Genomic DNA, 22,822 nt, shown 5'->3' on the forward strand with positions numbered 1-22,822 from the left:
CTTTCCTCAGATCCCACTGAGGAATACACTAAGAAACTGCACCATCTACTCAGGACACTCCCTACACTAACACAGGAACAAATCAACATACCCTTAGAGCCCCGACCGGGGTTATTCTATCTACTACCCAAGATCCACAAACCTGGAAATCCTGGACGCCCCATCATCTCGGGCATTGGCACTCTCACTGAAGGACTGTCTGGATATGTGGACTCCCTACTCAGGGCAGGTCTTCACTACAGGGGTGGGGGTGGGGAAGGTGTGTCGATTTAAGATACGCAAATTCAGCTACGCTAATAGCATAGCTGAATTCGACCTATCGGAGCCAACTTACCCTGCTGTGAGGACGGCGGCAAAATCGACCTCCGTGGCTTCCCGTCGACGGTGCTTACTCCCACCTCCGCTGGTGGAGTAAGAACGTCGATTCGGGGATCGATTGTCACGTCCCGACGAGAGGCGATAATTCGATCCCCGAGAGATCGATTTCTATCTGCCGATTCAGGCGGGTAGTGTAGACCTAGCCTCAGACCCTACACCACCAGCACTCCCAGCTATCTCCGTGACACCACTGATTTCCTGAGAAAACTACAATGCATTAGTGACCTCCCAGAAAACACCATCCTAGCCACCATGGATGTAGAGGCTCTCTACACAAACATCCCACACACAGATGGCATACAAGCTGTCAGGAACAGTATCCCTGATGATGACACAGCACAACTTGTTGCTGAGCTCTGTGATTTTATCCTCACGCACAATTATTTCAAATTTGGTGACAATATATATCTCCAGACCAGTGGCACCGCTATGGGCACCCGCATGGCCCCACAATATGCCAACATTTTTATGGCTGACCTGGAACAACGCTTCCTCAGCTCTCGTCCGCTCACGCCCCTTCTCTACCTACGCTACATTGATGACATCTTCATCATCTGGACCCATGGCAAGGAGACCCTGGAAGAATTCCACCATGATTTCAACAGCTTCCACCCCACCATCAACCTCAGCCTGGACCAATCTACACGGGAGGTCCACTTCCTAGACACCACAGTACAAATAAGCGATGGCCACGTTAACACCACCCTATACCGAAAACCCACCAACTGCTATGCCTACCTTCATGCCTCCAGCTTCCACCCCGGACACACCACACGATCCATCGTCTACAGCCAAGCGCTGAGGTACAACCACATCTGCTCCAACCCCTCAGACAGAGACCAACACCTACAAGATCTTCACCAAGCATTCTCAAAACTACGATACCCACACAAGGAAATAAAGAAACAAATCAACAGAGCCAGACGTGTACCCAGAAGCCTCCTGCTACAAGACAGGCCCAAAAAAGAAACCAACAGAACTCCCCTGGCCATCACCTACAGTCCTCAGCTTAAAACTCTCCAACGCATCATCAGTGATCTACAACCCATCCTAGACAATGATCCCTCACTTTCACAGACCTTGGGAGGCAGGCCAGTCCTCGCCCACAGACAACCCGCCAACCTTAAGCATATTCTCACCAGCAACCACGCACCGCACCATAACAACTCTAACTCAGGAACCAACCCATGCAACAAACCTCGATGCCAACTCTGCCCACATATCTACACCAGCAACACCTTCACAGGACCTAACCAGATCAGCTACAACATCACCGGCTCATTCACCTGCACGTCCACCAATGTTATATATGCCATCATGTGCCAGCAATGCCCTTCTGCTATGAACATTGGCCAAAATGGACAGTCACTACGCAAGAGGATAAATGAACACAAGTCAGATATCAGGAATGGCAATATACAAAAACCTGTAGGAAAACACTTCAACCTCCCTGGCTACACATTAGCAGATGTAAAGGTAGCCATCTTACAGCAAAAAAAACTTCAGGACCAGACTCCAAAGAGAAACTGCTGAGCTCCAGTTCATTTGCAAATTTGACACTATCAGATCAGGATTAAACAAAGACTATCCAACTACAGAAGCAGTTTCTCCTCCCTTGGTATTCACACCTCAACTGCTAGCAGAGCACCTCACCCTCCCTGATTGAACTAACCTCATTATCTCCATACTGATTTATACCTGCCTCTGGAAATTTCCATTACTTGCATCTGAAGAACTGAGGTTCTTACCCATGAAAGCTTTTGCTCCCAGTACTTCTGTTAGTCTTAAAGGTGCCACAGGACCCTCTGTTGCTTTTTACAGATCCAGACTAACACGGCTACCCCTCTGATACTTATTTACACTGCCATACCAATCTTTTAAAAATAGCAGTGGGCAAAATAAGTCGTCCCCCCTCCCCCCCCACAAAATTCATGACAGTTGAACATGGATAAACAACTGGTGCTTGGTGTATGGATCAAACCATGCAATTTGCCTTTCAAAAAAATGTATTTCAATGCCTCACAATTTACAAGGTGGCAGCATTACATCAAGGAGTGGAGAGATGTCTTGGGGATAGTTTGCATTACATTAGCCATGTTTCTTGTTGGTGCTAAAGACCTATATGATCAAATAAATTGAAGAGTTTTACTATCCCTGACATGAAATTCAGTTTTGCCCCAGAGTGCTTTAGTTCTAAAATTACTAGTAGGGCCTCTTTTAACAGCATTTTGTGAAGTTTATAATGCTGGATGTGAACTAGTAAATATGAATCTAGTATACTCCTGTTTATCCAAAACCCTATTATCCGAACCTCCACATTATCCAAATCCCTTCCTTGTCCTCCAGCATGAGATATATGCTGCAGAAGGCATGTATGTCGAAAAGGAGGGGATTCGGATAATGCGGAGATTCAGGTAATAGAGCAGAGACTCCCAGGACTGCAAGGAGGAGGAAGAAGAAGACAAATCCCTGGCCATAGGGGAGGCCACCTTGCTGCTGAACAGCTCCTGTGGCAGTGCAGGTGACACCCTGCAGGCACAAAGGGGAGGTTGCGATCCTGATGGAGCAGAGCAGAGAGCCCCCAGCCCTGGCCAGGACTGAGAAGACGACAAGCCCTCGTCTATAGGGAAGGCCAACCTGCTGCTGAATGGCTGAAGGGCACTTGCCGTCTCAATTATCCACATTCCTGATTACCCAAATAAAGTCTATCCGCCCATGCAATTTGGATAATCTGTAGTTTACTGTACATGCAAAAGGCCCTTTGTGACATTCTATACCTTGGGGGAGCATACTGTAACTCCCATATTCCTCATTTTCATATAATTGTGATCTTACATATAAAGCATGCCTTGTAAGGTATCAGGGGAAAGGTTATGATCTGCTGAAAGTCATTTCTCTATCCATATATGTGTATCATTAATGCATATGAAGTTATGAGAATTGTATTGTATGGCAGTCACTAAAACATTGTCCAGCAAGGGAGCTACAAAGCAATGACTCACCTGCATGAGGCCACACCAGGGGAATTGCTCAACCTTACTTGGAGAGACTCAGCAATGCCCCCCAGACATGCCTGGACTTGTGCTCCCCAAGCACATGGACTGAGGGTATAAAACAGACAGAGTGGACACATACTGGGCCCTTCTCCTGCCACCACCTATGCTGCAAGCAACCAAGACCCCGAGAAGAAGACAAGACTCCAACACAGGAGATTGTTCCTTAAACCTGGGACAAACTTGTATATTAAGGACTGCAGTATCCAGTGGAGTGAGAAAAACTGCTTAATCTAGCTGCTGCCCAGTCTAATAGGATTAAGAGTTTAGACTGTGTGCTTATATTTTATTTTCTTTGGTAACCACTCTGACTTTTTATGCTTTGACTTATAATCACTTAAAATCTATCTTTATAGTTAACAAATGTTTGTTTATTCTATCTGGAGCAGTGCATTTGGTTTGAAGCATGACAGAGACTCCCCTTGGGATAACAAGGCTGGTACATATCAATTTCTTTGTTAAATTGATGACTCGTATAAGCCTGCAGCATCCAGTGGGCATAACTGGACACTGCAAGATGGAGGTTCCTAGGGTTGTGTCCTGGACTGGAGATATTGGCTAGTGTCATTTGGCTGCAAGTAGCTGGGAAAAGCTTACATGCCAGAGGCTGTGCGTGAACAGCCCAGGAGTGGAGGTTCTCACAGCAGAGCAGGGTTGGAGTGACCTAGCAGATCGGTCCAGATAACACCAGAGGGGAATGTCACACCCTTCCTTAGTGATTAGGACTGAGATAACAGAAGCCATTTGTAGGAAACGTTCAGATTCTGAACATCACCAGTTAAAGCTTATCTACATGTGTCAATATGCGATTGGAACGATCAGGGCCCAGACACCCCAATAGAAGAACAGAAGGTTCAAACCCCAAAAATGAGCAGTTGAACCAATTGACTGCATATTGTATTATCGTGCCATAATGAGAAAGGTCTTTTATGAAAACTTCTAATGTTCTGAACTGGATGGTCATTATGAGATATGTATGTGTCATACCGTGTCTATCTCGGACTGTGGTTATAAATTTATGTATGCAGAAAACTGTTCATAACCTGTACTACAACTTCAAGTACACCTCATGGCAGGGAGGGGTACCTCACAAGCCAGTTGTTTACAAAAAATCAATTTCAAATACCCATCCATTGTCAAGCCCAGGAGAAAACAATGATGAATTATTAGACACACCCAGCCTAGATTATCCTCAACTCTGAATAAACATGAGTCACTATGACAGGAAAGGAAAGGAAAAAGAAAAGTACAAGAAGAAGAGCTCAAAGGACTGAAACAGGAGGAGAGTAGGGGAGCCAAGAGCTTGGTCTACACTAGAAAATTAAGTTGGCTTAACTATGTCACTCGGGTGTGTGAAAAATCCACAGTCCTGAGTGGTGTAGTTAAACCAACCTAACTCCAGTGTAGACAGCACTAGGCAATGGAAGAATTCTTCTGTCCAGCAAGCTACCACCTCTCAGGGAAGTGGATTACCCATGCAAATGGGAAAACTCCTTCCATCAGTGTATGAAGTGTCTACACTGAAGCACTACAATGGCACAGCGGAAGCTGTGCCGCTGTAGCATTTCAAGCATAGAGAAACCCTAAGGAGTGTGCTTCCCTTTCTCTGGGTCTTTGGCAGCTGCTCAGTGCAAATGCTATGTGATTGTTACTCTGGGTGTCTGGGATGGGCATCTTGGGATATGATGGGTGGAACTGGGAGCAAACATTCCATATACATAGCATGTTCACATCCAAGCCAAGCAATATTTCTGCCTGACAAGCCAGTGGCAGTTAAGGATGCTAGAAGCAACATTAACTGTCACTCTGTGCTAACTATTCCCTCGGATAAGGGTACAGGTGGCTAGCTTCTAAAGTAGCCCCTTTTCCAGGAGACGAGCAGAATCCAAGGAAACAAGGTGGATAAAGTAAAACAGATGCACCTGGCTCCATGTGGCTGGAACTAGTTTTCTTGGTGGATCCTTGAGCTCTGCAATGTTTGGAGAACACTCCCTTTGATCCCTCTGGGAAACTACAAATCCCTCACACTTCTGAACAAGGCAGCTGCCAGTAATTCCCAAAGGTGAATTTTCTGAGTCCTTGTTCTCCTTCCCAAGAGTTTTTACTGTAAGAACGTATGTCAGTTATTAAAGAAACACTGAAATCACTGGCCCCATTCATGAAGTAAGGTCCTACTCAGTGAAAGTCAGAGTGGCAGAACTGGAAACTAAGTATAGCTTCCACAGCCAAGGCAAGAACATCCTTTGATTAACATTATTAAACCAGAATGATCAACTGAAATATTAAAACATGACTTCAATAATAATACAGTATAAAAGGGATTAGTTTTGCAGCACTATCTGCCTGTATTTTGTGAGTAAGACTCACAGCAGAGTAATCAAAGATGCAAAATTTGCTCTGGTAATCTTCTGCAGCTCCTATCTGCCACCACACTGTGTAATGTAGGAGACATCATTTTATATGTTAACGATAGCTCTAGTAACATGATACACAGTGACATCGGTATTTTAAAGCCTCTCTCCCCCTCACTGATATCACTGACACATTATTTACAAAAGCATTTTCTTGTGTTCTGTACTTACCTGAGAAGATATAAAATTAAGTCACAAAATATATCTGATAATCTATTACAGCCACAAAAGAAATGTGTTACTTTCTTACCCTACTGACCACTATTACATGTAAGCCACCAGATCTGACACCAGGTATTAATTAATATTAATTAAAAAGAAAACTTTAAACCAGATTTTCAGCAGAGCTCAGGGCCATATTTTTCAAGTGTTCTGTACCCGCACTGGGGCCAGATTTTCATGAGAGCTAATAGGTTGAGCTCTTTTAAAAACACCACCATTTATTTACCTACCTAACTGGAAGTCAAATTTTTTAAAAAATGCTAACCTAAGACTTGGACATGGAAAATATTTATTCGAGAGAGAGAGAGCGTGTGTGTGTGTGTCACAGATCCACAGGGTCTGGTCTCTGAGCAGCCAGTTTGGGCAGGGACGTAGGAGGAGTGGGGTAGGGTTAGTTGGCTCCTTCTGGCCTTATAATCTATGAAAGTGCTTATTTCTGAAAATTTGGCCCAAAGAGACTGAGACCTGTCAGTTTGCCAGTTTTTTATCCATTTAACGTGCACCATGTTAATTTTCTATCATTTTAGTTGTTTTATCAAAATGTCTTATGGTACCAAGTCGAATGCCTTACAGAAGTCAGTCTGTTACATCCACGCTATTACCTTTATCAACCAACCTTGAAATCTCATCAAAAAAGATATCAATGGGAATGTTAAGTATCAGAGGGGTAGCCGTGTTAGTCTGAATCTGTAAAAAGTAACAGAGGGTCCTGTGGCACCTTTAAGACTAACAGAAGTATTGGGAGCATAAGCTTTCATGGGTAAGAACCTCACTTCTTCAGATTGCGCTGAGGTCTGACCAACAGTGCCAGCGAGCCTTTAATTTTCGAAAGCACATTCTACCACCATTCTATACTTGCTCAGCCTATAGTTGAACTGCTCCTTACTACTGTCCAAGCTTCATGAACGGATTCCCCCGAGCAGGAGAGCAGAGTTGCAGCGGAAGCGGTGGATGAGGACGGTTAGCAGTCCTACTGCACCGTCTGCTGCGAAGGCAAGGAGCTGCTGCTGTGTAGCAATGCCAGATGCTGCAGGTACTTCTGTGTTGAATGCTTTGAGGTCCTGGTAGGTCCTCGGCCAAGGCAAAAGGAGCCCTGGAGCTGTTACATGTGTCAACCACAGAAGTGCTATGGGGTGTTACAGTGCCGACCAGCCCAGAATGTACAACTGCAAGACTTCTTTACCAACGACAAAGGACAGGAATATGATGCACCTAAAATCTAAAAAGGCCCGCACATTTCCCAGAGTCACTACCCTTGATAACGGAATGTCAATGATTGCACTGGCTACTTGGATCACAGCAGCCCCGCAGTAGACTTGCCCACAACAGCAGTGGTGACGGTGAGCTGAGCGGGCTCCATGCTTGCCGTGGTATGGCGTCTGCATGGGTAACCCAAGAAAAAAAGGCGCAAAACGATTGTCTGCCGTTGCTTTCACGGAGGGAGGGGCGACTCATGACATGTACCCAAAACCACCCACGACAATGTTTTTGCCCCATCAGGCTTTGGGAGTTTAACCCAGAATTCCAATGGGCGGTGGAGACTGCGGGAACTGTGGGATAGCTACCCACAGTGCACCGCTCCATAAGTCTATGCTAGCCACTGTAGTGAGGACACATTCCGCCGACTTAATGCGCTTAGTGTGGACATACGCCATCGACTGTATAAAATTGATTTCTTAAAATCGACTTCTATAAAATCGACCTCTAAAAATCGACTTCTATAAAATCGACCTAATTTCATAGTGTAGACATACCCTTAGTTCTCAAAACTTTGATGGTGTTACTTTGACATAAATCAGAAAACAAGCAGCAGCAAGGAGGAGTATTCATTTCAAAGTGAAATGCATTTTCTCCCCCATCCCCATGCCTTTAACCTAAACAACACACTGTAGTGCTAATTTAACTGGAGCTCTCCTGCATGCCATTACATGACAGTGGAAGGCGAGTCACAATACTAAACAGCACTTGCGGTGCTCTGCAAACAAATGTGTCACTACAAACCCACAAATACAAACTTGAACACTATTTTAAAAACTTTGGACCCAAATTTATCTCTGATGTCTCTCTACTGACTTCAGTTACCTTGCACTCGGGATGAGTTTGGTTAATCTTCCCTTATATGAAATAAACAAGGTTCCCGTCTCTTGTTAATGTCATTGTGCTAACACAAAGACAGTGTGCTTGATCATCTTATCTCCACAAAGGGTGCAGGACGATGAGCTTTTACTACCTCATGGCACAGTCTGTTTCGGGAGACAGCTGAATCCCTTTTCTGATGCGAAAGTACAATCAATAGAACAAGCAAAGTAACAGGTGCAGCAAGCGGCAGCTATCCCTGGCAACAACAAATGGGAATCAAAACACCTAGAGACACCCCAAAGGGAACTGGAGGCTGCTGTTGACAATTATGATGTGGCTCCTTTCCTGGGACCTCACTAAGCATGAAGACTAATGAGACAGAAATAGAATGGCATCCATTAATACCGACTTCCCGGCAACGCTTCAGGAGTTCTGTCAAGTATAAATGAGCTCATTTAAGAGTCATTGGGGGTAGCGTAACTCTTTTCCCAGTTAACAAAGATGGATCAAAATTTGGGTGCCTAGAGTTGGGCTTCAAAATCTGCATTTAACCCCCCTAATGAGAAGTGGCTGGCTTTGCAGACCTGCTGAGCACTCTCAGTTAATGAGAGCTGCAAGTGTTCAGCATCCTTGAAAATCAGGCCAATTTAGGGGCCTAAATATGGATATAGGAGCCTAAAGTTAGGCACCCTGATTTGGCCACATTTTCTAATGTTTAGAGTATCTGATGTTTAGGAAGCTTGCACAGACTGCCCAGAGCGATATATTTAAAGTAGGGCTGTCGACTAATCACAGATAACTCATGCGATTAACTAAAAAAAAATTAATCGTGATTTAAAAAATTAATCGCGATTAATCACAGTTCTAATCGCACTGTTAATAGAATAACAATTGAAATGTATTAAATATTTAGGATGTTTTTCTACATTTTCATATACATGGTATTCTGTGTTGTAATTGAAATCAAAGTGTATATTATTTTTGATTCTAAATATTTGCAATGTAAAAATAAACAAAAGAAACAGTATTTTTCAATTCACCTCACACAAGTATTGTAGGGTAATCTCTTTGTTGTGAAAGTGCAACTTACAAATATAGAATTTTTTTGTTACATAGCAGCACTCAAAACCAAAACAATGTAAAACTTCAGAGCCTACAAATCCACTTAGTCCTACTTCTTGTTCAGCCATTCGCTAAGACAAACAAGTCTGTTTACATTTACAGGAGATAATGCTGCCCTCTTCTTATTTATAAGGTCACCAGAAAATGAGAACAGACATTTGCATGGCACTTTTGTAGCTGGCATTGCAAGGTATTTACGTACCAAATACACTAAACATTCGTATGCCCCTTCATGCTTCGGCCAGCATTCCAGAGGACATGCTTCCATGGTTGATGACACCCGTAAAAAAAAATGCATTAATTAAATTTGTGATTGAACTCCTTGGGGGAGAACTGTATGTCCCCTGCTCTGTTTTACCCACATTCTGCCATATATTTCATGTTATAGCAGTCTTGGATAATGACTCAGCACATGTTGTTCATTTTAAGAACACTTTTACTGCAGATGTCACAAAATACAAAGAAGGTACCAATGTGAGATTTCTAAAGATAGCTACAGCGCTTAACCCAAGGTTTAAGAATCTGAAGTGCCTTCCAAAATCTGAGTGGCATGAGGTGTGGAGCATGCTCTCAGAAATCTTAAAAAAAGCAACACCCTGATGTGGAAACTACAGAACCCAAACCACTAAAAAAGAAAGCTGCTTTGGATTGTTATTGAGCAGAACCCATCATCAGCATGGACATATGAATCTTTAGTTCATCTGGCACTAGGCTGACCAGATGTCCCAATTTTATAGGGACAGTCCCGATTTTTGGGTCTTTTTCTTATACAGGCTCCTATAACCCCCCACCTCCTGTCCCGATTTTTCACAGTTGCTGTCTGGTCACCCTATCTGGCACATAAATATCTTGTGACGTCGGCTACAGCAGTGCTATGAGAACGCCTGTTCTCACTTTCAGGTTACATTGTAAACAAGAAGCGGGCAGCATTATCTCCTGCAAATGTAAACAATCTTGTTTGTCTGAGCGATTGGCTGAACAAACAGGACTGAGTGGACTTTTAGACTCTAAAATTTTACATTGTTTTATTTTTGAATGCAGTTTTTTTGGTGCATAATTCTACATTTGTAAGTTCAACTTTCATGATAAAGAGATTGCACTACAGTACTTGTATTAGGTGAACTGGAAAAATACTATTTCTTTTGTTTTTTACAGTGCAAATATTTGTAATAAAAAATAAATATAAAGTGAGCAGTGTATACTTTGTATCCTGTGTTGTTACTGAAATCAATATATTTTGAAAATGTAGAAAACATCCAAAAATATTTAAATAAATGGTATTTGATTATTGTTTAACAGTGCGATTAGTCGCGATTAATTTTTTTTAAATCACTTGACTGCCCTAATTTAAAGTAAACATCACAAAAAATCATGAGTAGTGCTACATAAACCACTAGAGAGAGCATGGTAATAAGGCCATATATCCACCTTTGGGATAGCACCTATTGCCAAAACGACTAAGCCCTTTGGGCAAAAATTAAAAACTGTGAATGACTTCAGGTGTTCACCATGGGTAGCATTAAAGGGTCTGCTGCTACATGCCAGAGAATATCATTGCCCAATTGTTCGGAATAAAACTAAATAAAGAGAAAGCAAAGAACAAAAGTTCGCCAACTTAAAGGAAAACAAAATAAATACAGACTAATGCTATTAGCTCTGCAATTGGATCTTAGGCCTTGGCTACACTTGTGAGTTACAGCGCTGTAAAGGCTTCCCCAGTGCTGTAACTCACTCCCCGTACACACTGACAAGGCATTTGCAGCGCTGTATCTCCGTGGTTGCAGCGCTGCATGTACTCCACCTCTCCGAGAGGAATAGCGAGTGCAGCGCTGCCACTGCAGCGCTGTGGCGCCAGTGTGGCCGCCCAATGTGCTATGAATGGCCTCCAGAATTATTCAGCAGTATCCCACAATGCCTGTTCTATCTGTTCACATCGCGGTAATCGGCCTCGGTAATCTCCTCGAATGTCTCATCCAGAACGTGTGCAATGCGCTTGCACAGGTTTATCGGGAGAGCCACCGTGGTCCTTGTCCCAGCCAGGCTAACATGTCCGCGCCACTGTGCCGCAAGGGGACCATTGCTGCACACAGGCAAGCTGCATATGGGCCAGGGCAGAAGCCGCATTGCAGTAGAAGACCCTCCCTTGCTTCCCAGGTCACCCTCAGCAGCAAGATATCGTCCAGGACGAACTCCTGTGGAAAATGTTGGGACAGTGTTCAGTGTAGGTGCCCCCTGAAGCTGTTGGCTCTCCCCAAGGCACAGAGACCCAGAGGACAGTGCAGCCCTGAAACAATCAGTCCCCCTTACTCACCATTTTGAGGCTCCCGTGGGATATGTGTTCTCTGTTTCGGATGGGAAAATTATGCTATTGTGTAGACCCTGTGTGTTTTCTACTCCTTAAGTGCGGGGGGAATCATTACTCTGTCTGGTATAAACAATGCTGCCTCTGTTAAATGTTGCATTTTGCCTATACAGCTGCATCAACCTTGAGACCTCAGCCGTCCCTCTTATTGCCTGCTCAGAGACTGCAAAGACTCAGGAAGAGACTGCGAAAAAAGCAAAGATGACATGCTGCAAGAAGTGATGCGGCAATCTATTAAAGAGAATGAGAAAGCACCGAACTGGAGGGAGAGAGTAAGCAGGATCTGCCAGGAAAACGCAGCGCACCGGCAGCAAAGCACGTATCGGCTCATAAGCATCCTGGAGCGCCAAGCAGACGCTATCCAGGAGCTCGTAGCCATGCAGAAAGAGGAGCAGTACCGCAAACGCCACCCCCCCCCCTACAGCCCTTGTCCCAAAACTCTTTCCGTTGTGCCCCACTGTCACCTCCAACCCACTTTCTCCAACTTCCGTGTTCTTCACACCACCCGCTGCCTCCAACACCAGTATCTTCACACCCAGCCCTGAAAACCACGACCCTTACCCTCTGCACTCAACCCCCATCACCATGCAGTATAGCTGTCCTGAAATGCAGCACTCACTGCACAGCACACCAGACAGGATCCGCGAATCTGTGATTGTACTGTTCCCCACTCCAACCCCTTGTTTCTTTTCAATAATTTTTTTCATTCTTTTCAATAAATGGATTATTTGGCTTTGAAAACATTCTTTATTATTGCATAAAGTAAAAGACTCCTTAGTTCAGGAAATAAAAAGGCACTGCAAGTCTGCTTGTCTGCTTAGCAGACACTGATTCCTAAAGATTGGAATTACTGCACTTCACTCCCGTGCAGGGCGTGATATCACTGCTGGTTTTCAGCCTCAAATTGCTCCCTCAAGGCATCCCTAATCCTTGCAGCCCCGCGCTGGGCCCCTGTAATAGCCCTGCTCTCTGGCTGTGCAAATTCAGCCTCCAAGTGTTGAACCTCGGAAGTCCATGCCTGAGTGAAGCTTTCACCCTTCCCTTCACAAATATTATGGAGGGCATAGCATGCGGATATAACTGTGGGGATGCTGTTTTCCGCCAAGTCCAGCTTCCCATACAGAGATCACCAGCAGCCCTTTAAACGGGCAAAGGCACCAGCTCAGCCTGTAGTTGAACCGTTCCTTGCTGCTGTCAAGGCTCCCTGTGTAGGGTTTCATGAGCCACGGCATTAACGGGTAAGCGGGATCCCCAAGGATCACAACGGGCATTTCAATTTCCCCTACTGTGATCTTCCGCTCTGGGAAAAAAGTCCCGGCCTGCATCTTCCTGAACAGCCAAGTGTTCTGAAAGATGCGTGCGTCATGCATCTTTCCGGGCCAGCCTGTGTTAATGTCAATGAAACACCCACGGTGATCCACAAGCGCCTGGAGAACCATAGAGAAATACCCCTTCCAATTAACGTACTCGGATCCTAGGTGGGGTGGTTCCAGAATAGGAATGTGTGTCCCATCTATCACCCCTCCACAGTTAGGGATAGTTAGGGAACCCCATTTGTGCAAAGCCATCCACTATTTCCTGCATGTTACCCAGAGTCACGTTTCTTCTGAGTAGGATGCGATTAATGGCCTTGCAAACCTGCATCAACACGATTCCAATGGTCGACTTTCCCACTCCAAACTGGTTTGCGACCGACCGGTAGCTGTCTGGAGTTGCCAGCTTCCAGATTGCAATAGCCACCCACTACTCCACTGGCAGGGCAGCTCTCAATCTCGTGTCCTTGCGCCACAGGGTGGGGGCAAGCTCCTCACACAGTCCCAGGAAAGTGGCTTTTCTCATCTGAAAGTTCTGCAGCCACTGCTCGTCATCACAGACTTCCATGACGATGTGATCCCACCACTCGGTGCTTGTTTCCTGAGCCCAAAAGCGGCATTCCACGGTGCTGAGCATGTCTGTGAATGCCACAAGCAATCTCGTGTCGTACGCGTTACGCGGCTCGATAGGATCGTCGGACTCCTCACCCTCACTGTCACTTTGGATCTTAAGGAATAGTTCGACAACCAAACGTGACGTGCTGGCGAGATAAGTCAGCATACGCCTCAGCAGTTCGGGCTCCATTTCCCGCACACAGATCGTGCTGCACAGAAACCGTTGAAAGATGGCGCCAAAGGTGAATGGAAACAAAGGGATTTCTGGGATGCGAAGTGATGCATCACGGAGCGTTGGGACAGGACCCAGAATACCCCGCACCCACGGCCCCTTCCCACAACCCACAGCGCCAGAATGGGAAAAGCTGCTCTGTGGGATAGCTGCCCATAATGCACCGCTCCCAATAGCACTGCAATTGCCGCAAATGTGGCCACGACAGTGCGCTGGGCAGCTGTCAGTGTGGACAGACTGCAGCGCTTTCCCTACTCAGCTGCATGAAGTCAGGTTTAACTCACAGCGCTGTACATCTGCAAGTGTAGCCAAGGCCTTAGGATCAGATTGCGACACCCTTACTCATGCTAAATGGTCCCATGGCCTTCAGCAGGTCTCCAGGAAGAGTCCTACTGAAGTCAGTGGGATTACTGGTAGAGTAAGATACTATTCTATTTACTATGCTACTTGAGTAAAGGTGGCAAAATCTGTCCCTTAGTTAATGTCCATGAGATGAAACAGAATCCAACTCACTTTCTTATAGCTTTGTAGACTGTGCAGTGCTAATAGGAGCAAAAAGGTGTCATTAAAATCAGCAGACATGAATCAGAATTTACACTGGGGAGAAATACGTGGAGTCTGTTTACTTAGATGTGTTTCAGAGGATAACACTTTAATGTTGCCTTTATTTGTAAATTAGATAATTGGCAACATTTACTGGGTATGGAAAGCCAGGAGGTTTTTTTTAAAGCAAATACTTTTTTTTACCAATGCCATATTTGGATACCAGTGAAAGTAAATATACTCTCTAAAAATAAATTGACAAGTGCTATAATAAATGGTTTTGAGTCAACAAGAGAAGAAGTTGGGGATGGGGAGAAGGGAATGGGAACTACAGGCTTCTGCATTGGACCCAGTTTTCAAGAAGAAAATATATCTGTACATACTTTATGAAGCCACAGTGGAATGTGTCCTGAATCGCTCTGCAATAACTGCTTTTGCTGCACAGCTGCCCAGCAGTAGGAGTCCACATACGCAGCCTGGCGCCAGGAGAATGAGCTGGGAGAAAAACAGCTTATCTGGGTACCTAAAAAGCAAAGCAAAATGTATCAAAAGTCAAAATTTAAAAGGAACAGTTAATTAACATTTCAGTTTTTTCAATATTAAATCCATTATGTAAGAAAAAATAAATCAGGCTTCTCAAATTAACTGTTTAAACTAACCGTTCCCATTTCACCTTCTGGGATAACAATATTGGTCCTCTGGACTTTTCAGAATGGTACTCTACCCTTCTCCACCAGCCTAACCATGAGCCTCTGTGCTGTACTCAAGATGCCACCTCATTCAGGGCTCGTCTACACGACCGCTTAGGTCAATGTTCGAAAAAGCCACCGCTCTGAGCGACGCAAGTTACATCAACCGATCCGCTGTCCACACTGGTGCTATATCAGTGGGAGATGCTCTTCTGCCGACGTAGCATCCGCCTCTTGCTTAGGTGGAATAATTATGCGGATGGGAGAGTGCTCTCGTGTCGGCATAGCATGTCTTCCCCAGACGTGCTACAATGGAACAGCTGCACCGATGTAGCATGGTCGTGTAGACTAGCCCTCAATTTGAGCATCAATGAAATCCAAGCTCCACTGCAGGTTACAACATATCCAGCTGAATGGGAAGTAGCAGGTGCAGTCTGCAAGGACTAAGGAGGAGTGATTCCTAGCTCAGGCATACACACACAGGCTCGCTCTGATTGAGTTAATATCTAAAGTTAGAAGTTAAGCTATGGAGGCACGGGCAGCAGAAGTTCGGGCTAGCCACCTGAGTATGTGCCTAGGATCTTGGACAGGCTCGCACAGACTCTCCCGCTACCGGTGCCACAGTAGCTAGACTTCTAATTTTAGTCATTAGCCCAATCAGAGCTAGCGCATGTATGTAGCCAAACCCAGAGTCATAGGGCCAAATTCAGACTTGGTCCAGTCTACTGACCTACTAAACTTTCCCACAGCGGGTTGCACCTAGTAAGAATGGGATTATTTGGTGAGCCACATTGCTGACACCCTTAATATAAAGCCAGAACAGGATGAGGACACTTGTTTATTTTTCCTTTTTGGAAAATTGTGCAAAAATAAGCAATTTCCTGTGCCCTATTAGAAAATAGTAGTATTGGGCCTCCCCAGATTCTAAGATAACTCTGGCTAAATCATCTAAAATTATACAAATTGGAGAATGATTTCTCGTAAGTCTGGGAGGATGGCTTCTGCAGGACTGAGCCTTTCATAGCCTCCTGCACACAGCAGCATTCCACAGCTCTGTTGAAGGGAACATCACCACAAGAAATGAGCTGGATGGGAAAACAGGTGCACTGTACAGGAACTATGAATTCATGGCAGGTTTTGCCAAGTGGCCCTCCTGTTTGTTCCACATTTATACTTTTATATATTTTTCTTATTTTGGCTTGCTCATTTATACACTTTTTAAGGAGAAACTTTTTTTAAATTAAGTTGACTGACTTGTAAAAATGAGGCAGAATATGTTAATCTTTGAAAGCTGCATAGACTATTTTAAAAAAGGAATCACTGCCATTATTTCTGTTGGGATATTACCCAACCCTCCCAAAATAGTGCTGATGCTGCCCCTGCATTGCCTTAAAGAAATCAACAAAATATTTGCAAGATTACTTCCTGGACTTTGTATCCACATGCCAGTGTAGTTCTTATAAAAGAACAAGAGCCCCTTTTATAACAAGAACTAAATTCATTAAAATTATAACTATGCCACCTTGTGAACCAAAGATAGTTAGGGGCTCCAAGCACAATATGAACAAAAAGCTTAATTGTGAGTCACTGTTCTCATTATTTATAAGACTGCAGTGACATGACAACATGCTCTGACCAGTCACAAGGCTCCCTCAGGAAAACAGTCACTTATTTATCAGATTTACAGAAAGCTTAAATGGATTTAACAGAGTTGGTACAACCCTTAACAGTTATGCTCTACCAAAACTCCAGGGTGGCTAGTACTTTACAGGCATTTCCCCCGCTATCTGTGGAGGGCCCAGAACTACAGTGCAGGCCAGTGCGGCAATTTGTGTGCCCTTCATCGTCTGGGTATCCAACAGAACAAATGAGCTTTATGTTCTGCCCTCATTATTTAGCAAGACTCCAGCTGCTGTCAATGGGGGGGTTCTGTGTGTGAAATAACAGCAGAATATGACCCTTTCAAACATTCAAGAGCGGAATAACTAGAAGAGTGCTGAGCCATGTTTGCCTTAGTAATGCCAGTGTCATCAGTGAGAGTAATTGAACGTAATTCAGATGCAATAGAACCTCATTAATTTGAATTAACGAATGGGAGACCCATTGCAAATTACTATGTTTTTGTGAATTAGTGAGTAAGGGAAAGTGCTGTGTGCCTCCTATGAGATACTGGCTATATCGATTTCCACTACAATCAAGGAGAGTTAAGGGAGTTCAACATTTTGCAGAATCAGGCCATAATAAGAAAACAAAGAAAAAAAATATATGGATCAGAAAATGTAATTTTCCCATTTATTTGTGGTTTAATTTTAGTGATTGATAATACTTCATAACATGTTAATGCAAATTCTCCACACTGTTACACCAATTTTATGCCAGTGTAATTCCACTGATCTCAATGGTATAATGAAGGCCCTTTGTATTTATTTAGCTCCAACAGTGCACCAGGTACTGTCACAGAGAAGTATAAAGACAGAGACATCAGTGGAAGTTGAGGGCACTCAGGACCTTGTAGGACTAGGACTTAATTGACACATAAGCATACTGTAGCATTTTTTGTAAAAGTTATGGATTCTTATTGATATGAGTCATCATTTCAGCTGAGATTGCATTTTTGGCCATGAAATGGGCAGATTAGCAACATTCTACTGTATGCTTATTTTCAGTGTTTTCAATTCACTTTTTGCAAAAGATTAACACCTATTAAATCAATACAGGCAAAAACATTTTTAATGTAAAGGCATCTTGAGGAGGCAAGTTAAAACCATTAATACATTATTTTTATTATTTATATTGGGGTAGCACCTAAAAACCTCAATAAATGATCAAGGCCCTGTTGAGGTAAGTGCTGCACACACACATACTTTTTTAAGAAAGTCAGTGTCCCCCAAAATTAACAATGTTGGCACATGATGAGGGACTGCAGGTAGATACAACAAACAAAGGAGCAGGGGGAGGATGAGGTCACTGCAAAACAATCATGTTTATTATACTAAGCTGCAATCACAGCACACTTTACCTAAATAAGAAGAAAAGTTATGTACTGACATCAACAAAATTACATTTGCACGACTTTTAACACAGAGAAGGTAGAGAGAAAACTTAATTAATTTTTATTATACAACAGCAGTTTCCTCAACAGCAAAGCAAAAGGCAATGAAAAAGCCACTTCATTTACAAGGGTATGCTCAAGAAAGACTGAATAAGACAGCTGCAGCATGCTATCCATTACAGCTAAATACAGACTAGAATGTGAGAGCACGAATGTGATCAAAATTATCTTCATAATCATACTGAAATTATCAGTACATTCATGGATGCAGGAAATTACCTAAAGGCATGCTACTTAAGTACATAGTACAAATCTACCTTATGGTACATAATAAAAGTCTGAGTCTCAGGGCTGCAGTGCTGCCTGAAATTTACGCAATGCTGAGGCCCCAGTCCCAACATGCCCCTCCCATCCTCCGCCCACTCCCTACACCAGACCTTGTAAAGGGATCCTCTTCAGAAAGCAGCCTTACAGCAGTCTGCTTCAGTAACTGCACTAGGGCAATCCTCTCACCGCTGGAACTAAGGCTTTTAGGGTGCCTATATGCTGCTCCAGCCTTTTTACCCAGTTAAAGAGCCTGGAGCAGGGGTGAGGATCTCTTCCCCTGGCCTCTATTACCAGCTTTGCCACCAATCTACTGTCTGACTTTGGGCAAGCCACTTTACCTCACTGTGCCTCTACTTACATACGGATGGGTCCGTCTGACTATGTGGGCATACAGTGCTTACCACAACAGGACCCGTCCTTGATTGGAGTTTCTAGTATGGAAGTAAAATGTTAACCCGTTAACTGGTAAGCATTAGTCTTACTGGTTTACCCACCTTAAAGGTTAACCCCTGGGCCGGCCAGCTGGCCCCAGTGGTTTCGCACCAGCCAGCAGGCCAGCTGACCCCTGCCGCACCGCCCGGCCATAGCAGGCCCACCACGCCACCCGGCCAGAACAGCGCCGCCCAGCTGGAGAGGCCCCAGCCATGCCGACCCCAGCGGGAGCAGCCCCAGCCCCAGCTGTGCCAGCCCCGTCCGGAGTGGCCCCAGCCACTTAATCGGTTAACTGTTTAAATGAAATATTTTTGAATCATTTAAACGGTTAACTTTTTAAACAGTATTTACATCCCTAGTTTCTAGGCACTGCTATAATACAAACCATAAGTTTGGATCTGCTACCATTCTCCTTGATGTTAATGTGAATTTTGCCACTGATTTCAAAGGGGAGTGGGATTTAGTCAGATTTCACAAATCATAGCCCTAAAACTGGAAAGGAATCTGCAAGCACAAATCCCTATTCCCCTCCCAGAGTCCCAAAGAAAATCCAAGCTACTGTAAGAAGTCATCTGAGTGATTCAACTGGTATTCAATTTTGCTGGTGGTTCTATTCTGCTGCAAGAGAAGGCTGCATTTCAGGGATGGGAGAGTGACTCCTATATACAGTCGGTAAAAATGATCTTTGATTCTTCAGGACAAAAGTAAACAGTGTGTATTTCCAAACATTAGTTAATTCCTGTGAGATAAATATTATTATTCTCATTTTATACATGGAAAAATTTGGACACAGAGGCTTAGATTTTCAAGAATTTGTGCATTTGACTGTCTAAATAGACCAGTATTTCAAGTTATGAGCACTTTTGAAAGCTGATATTTATCACATGCTAAAATATTTCTTCTAGTTCTAGTTCTGCACCTCGCAAGATTGAGTCCCTCGGAGTAAGTACAATAGAACCTCAGAGTTATGAACACCTTGGGAATGGAGGCTTTTCGTAACTCTGAAATGTTGGTAACTCTGAAAAAAATCATTAGAGGGTCCTGTGGCACCTTTAAAACTAACAGAAGTATTGGAGCATAAGCTTTCGTGGGTGAATGCCCACTTCATCAGACGCAAGTGATTCACCCACGTGAATTTCGTGGGCATTCACCCACGAAAGTTTATGCTCCAATACTTCTGTTAGTTTTAAAGGTGCCACAGGACCCTCTGTTGCTTTTTACAGATTCAGACTAACACGGCTATCCCTCTGATTCTGAACAAAATGTTACAGTTGTTCTTTCAAAAGGTTACAACTGAACATTGATTTACTACAGCTTTGAAATTTTACTACCAGCTAAATTTAAATGAAATAAGCACAGAAACAGTTTCCTTACCTGGTCAAATCTTTTTTTATTTTTAAACTTTCCCTTTTTTTTTTTAGTTGTACTGTATTTGCTGCCCTTTTTTTTTTTTTTTGGTCTCCGCTGTTTCCCGACTGTATACCGGTTCCAAATGAGGTGTGTGGTTGACCAGTCAGTTTGTAACTCTGGTGTTCTTAACTCTGAGGTGCTACTGTAATCAAATTGCTTTCCTTTTAAACACTTTCAGACAGGCAGCTATTACTGAGATAAAAGATAATATTTTCATCTAAATCTATGCAAATTATTATTATTACCTTTATAGTGCCAACAGTGTGTTAAGCAAATGCAGTGCAAACTGCAGCTACCAAGATATTTGATTCTGAAAACATCCAGCAAGAATTAACCACTATAATAATTACTTTTGAAAAATGCTGGTATAGTACTAGGCACTGTACAAAACACAATATAAAGACATCCCCTGCACCAAAGATATTACAATACAAGTCAGACAGGATGCACTGAGAAACCCTGATGAGTGGGCAGTTTCGGGGCAGGGAGTTCCTCTTACTATGGACCACTTCTTATGGGAAGAGGTCGGTAGCTTGAAGAAAGGTCATTCAATGTACAAGGGAAGCATGGAAAAAGACATGTAAACCGGTGTGGGAACAGGAAACAAATAGGGCATTCAAGCTGGTTTTGATGGCAGAGTAGAGACAGGACTTTCTATGAGGCAAGAGCAGTGCAGAGCCATAAAGGCAAGGACAAGAATCTTTAATGTGATGTGCCATGCAAAGGGGAGCCAGTGTAGAGATGCAAATGTGGGAGAGGGGTTGGGTGATAAATGGATTGTTGCTTACACCTTATTCTCCACGTGTATCTCATTTTAGACACACACTGTTATGGAGGGGGATTACTTTGTGATGGAAAAAGATGAGCATTTTCCAAATTAATGGCATTCCCATCCATTAAGGGTACGTCTACATTACCCCCCGGATCGGCGGGTAGTGATGGATCTATCAGGGATCGATTTTTCGCGTCTAGTGTAGACACAATAAATCGATCCCCGATCGCTCTGCCGTCGACTCCTCTACTCCACTGCGGCGAGAGGCGGAAGCGGAGTCGACGGGGGCGCGGCAGCTGTCAACCCTGTGCCGTGAGGACGCGAGGTAAGTCGACCTAAGATACATCGACTTCAGCTACTCTATTCTCGTAGCTGAAGTTGCGTATCATAAGTCGATCACCCCCACACACACAGTGTAGACCAGACCTAAGTGTTTAAAATTCTGCCTTCAGAAGCACAGGTAAGGTTCCATGTAAAGTGTGAAATCCCAGCCCTACTAAATGTAATGGGGCCAAGAGTTCACCCAAGGTGAGTGGGAGCTGCAGATGTGTATCCACAGATAGAATTTGGATTTAAAGACTAAGTAGATCTTTTAAAAACAACAACTGTTTTACTGCTCAACACAGGACATTCTACTGAGAGTGAGTTTTGATATGTATTGAATACTACCACATATAGAGAGAAGAGCACAGCTTCATATTTATGAACTATGCAGCTGTGCTATTCTCTTCATAGGTGCTTTCTTGGTATGGACATATTACTCAAATGGAAGACCAATGAATTATGAAGCACGTTTTTCAAGGACTATGCTACTCGGCCAATCAACATGTGACTGCTAAAAGCATTAGCACTGTGAGAAGATTGCTGATGATGACGGACACAGACTGAACACTGAGCTAAAAAACTGTCTTAAAGATCTAGCTTGAGATCAGCTCGGTACTCAATCTACAAGGAGCCTATGTCTCTTTGGGATCTGCCTGGACGATGATATTTATTAGGTGCTACTGTTTTACAAATATCAAAATTCAGTACAATCATTAAAACTAAGCATTTATCAACTTTTAACATAAGCAAGAAGTGTTATTTAATGGCTAAAACTGGGAAAAGTTAAAAATTCCTCCTGTTAATCCTATGAAAAACCTGGCCTCTGGCCAGTCCTCCATGGTAGGTGAAGACTGCATTTCACTGCAAATCTTTGACTTTATAGTTCAGATAAGTAAAAAGAAAATCTTGAAATGATTGGAATATCAACTGTTACAACAGCTCCAGTCTAAAATGTTTCTCTAGACAGATAAATCATCAGGTTGCTGTTCATATTTCTAAAGAAAGACACAGGCCAGTCAGTAATTCTTCTTTGTTTCCTCACAGTGTAAAAGTCTAGGGCATTCTTTTTCAGACTATACTGGCCCCACTGTACTGCCTGTAAGATATGCCAACCACATCCATTAACACGTATTGTGAAAGTCAGATTCAGCAGTAGTGTTTACTGTGCTTTTTCAGCATTCACAGTAGGCAACTGCAGTAGTACATGCACATTAGCCCACTGATGTCAAATTTAATTATAGACTCTGGCCTTCTCAGAAATCACAAGATCGATTTTAACAAGACAAAGTTGTGGCTTCATTAATGGCCTCCTTGTGTGCTAGGACAACAGATGTGTGTAACTGTAGGAAAAACAGCCTAACCCAGTCCAGAGACCGAATTGTTTCTTAGTGCATGTCTAATAGGTTGGTCCTAGAATAGCTTTTTCCCCTTCTTTAGGGCCTGAGTCCAATCTTTGTTTAGAAGCGTGAGTAACTTGGATAAAAAA

The 22,822-nt window shown here is 43.5% G+C and overlaps 1 protein-coding gene across 1 annotated transcript in view; it reads right to left on the reverse strand.

Moving 5' to 3' along the window:
* PANX1 (pannexin 1) overlaps positions 1-22,822 on the reverse strand; it is a 45,029-nt gene that overhangs the window by 9,864 nt on the left and 12,343 nt on the right. Inside the window, exon 2 of the mRNA XM_034758946.1 lies at positions 14,714-14,853. Within this exon, the coding sequence (XP_034614837.1) occupies positions 14,714-14,853 (140 nt within the window). The remainder of the gene's footprint in view (positions 1-14,713; positions 14,854-22,822) is intronic.

The sequence above is a fragment of the Trachemys scripta genome, chromosome 1 (genome assembly GCF_013100865.1).
Source record: "Trachemys scripta elegans isolate TJP31775 chromosome 1, CAS_Tse_1.0, whole genome shotgun sequence".
Classification (NCBI taxonomy): Eukaryota; Metazoa; Chordata; order Testudines; family Emydidae; genus Trachemys; species Trachemys scripta.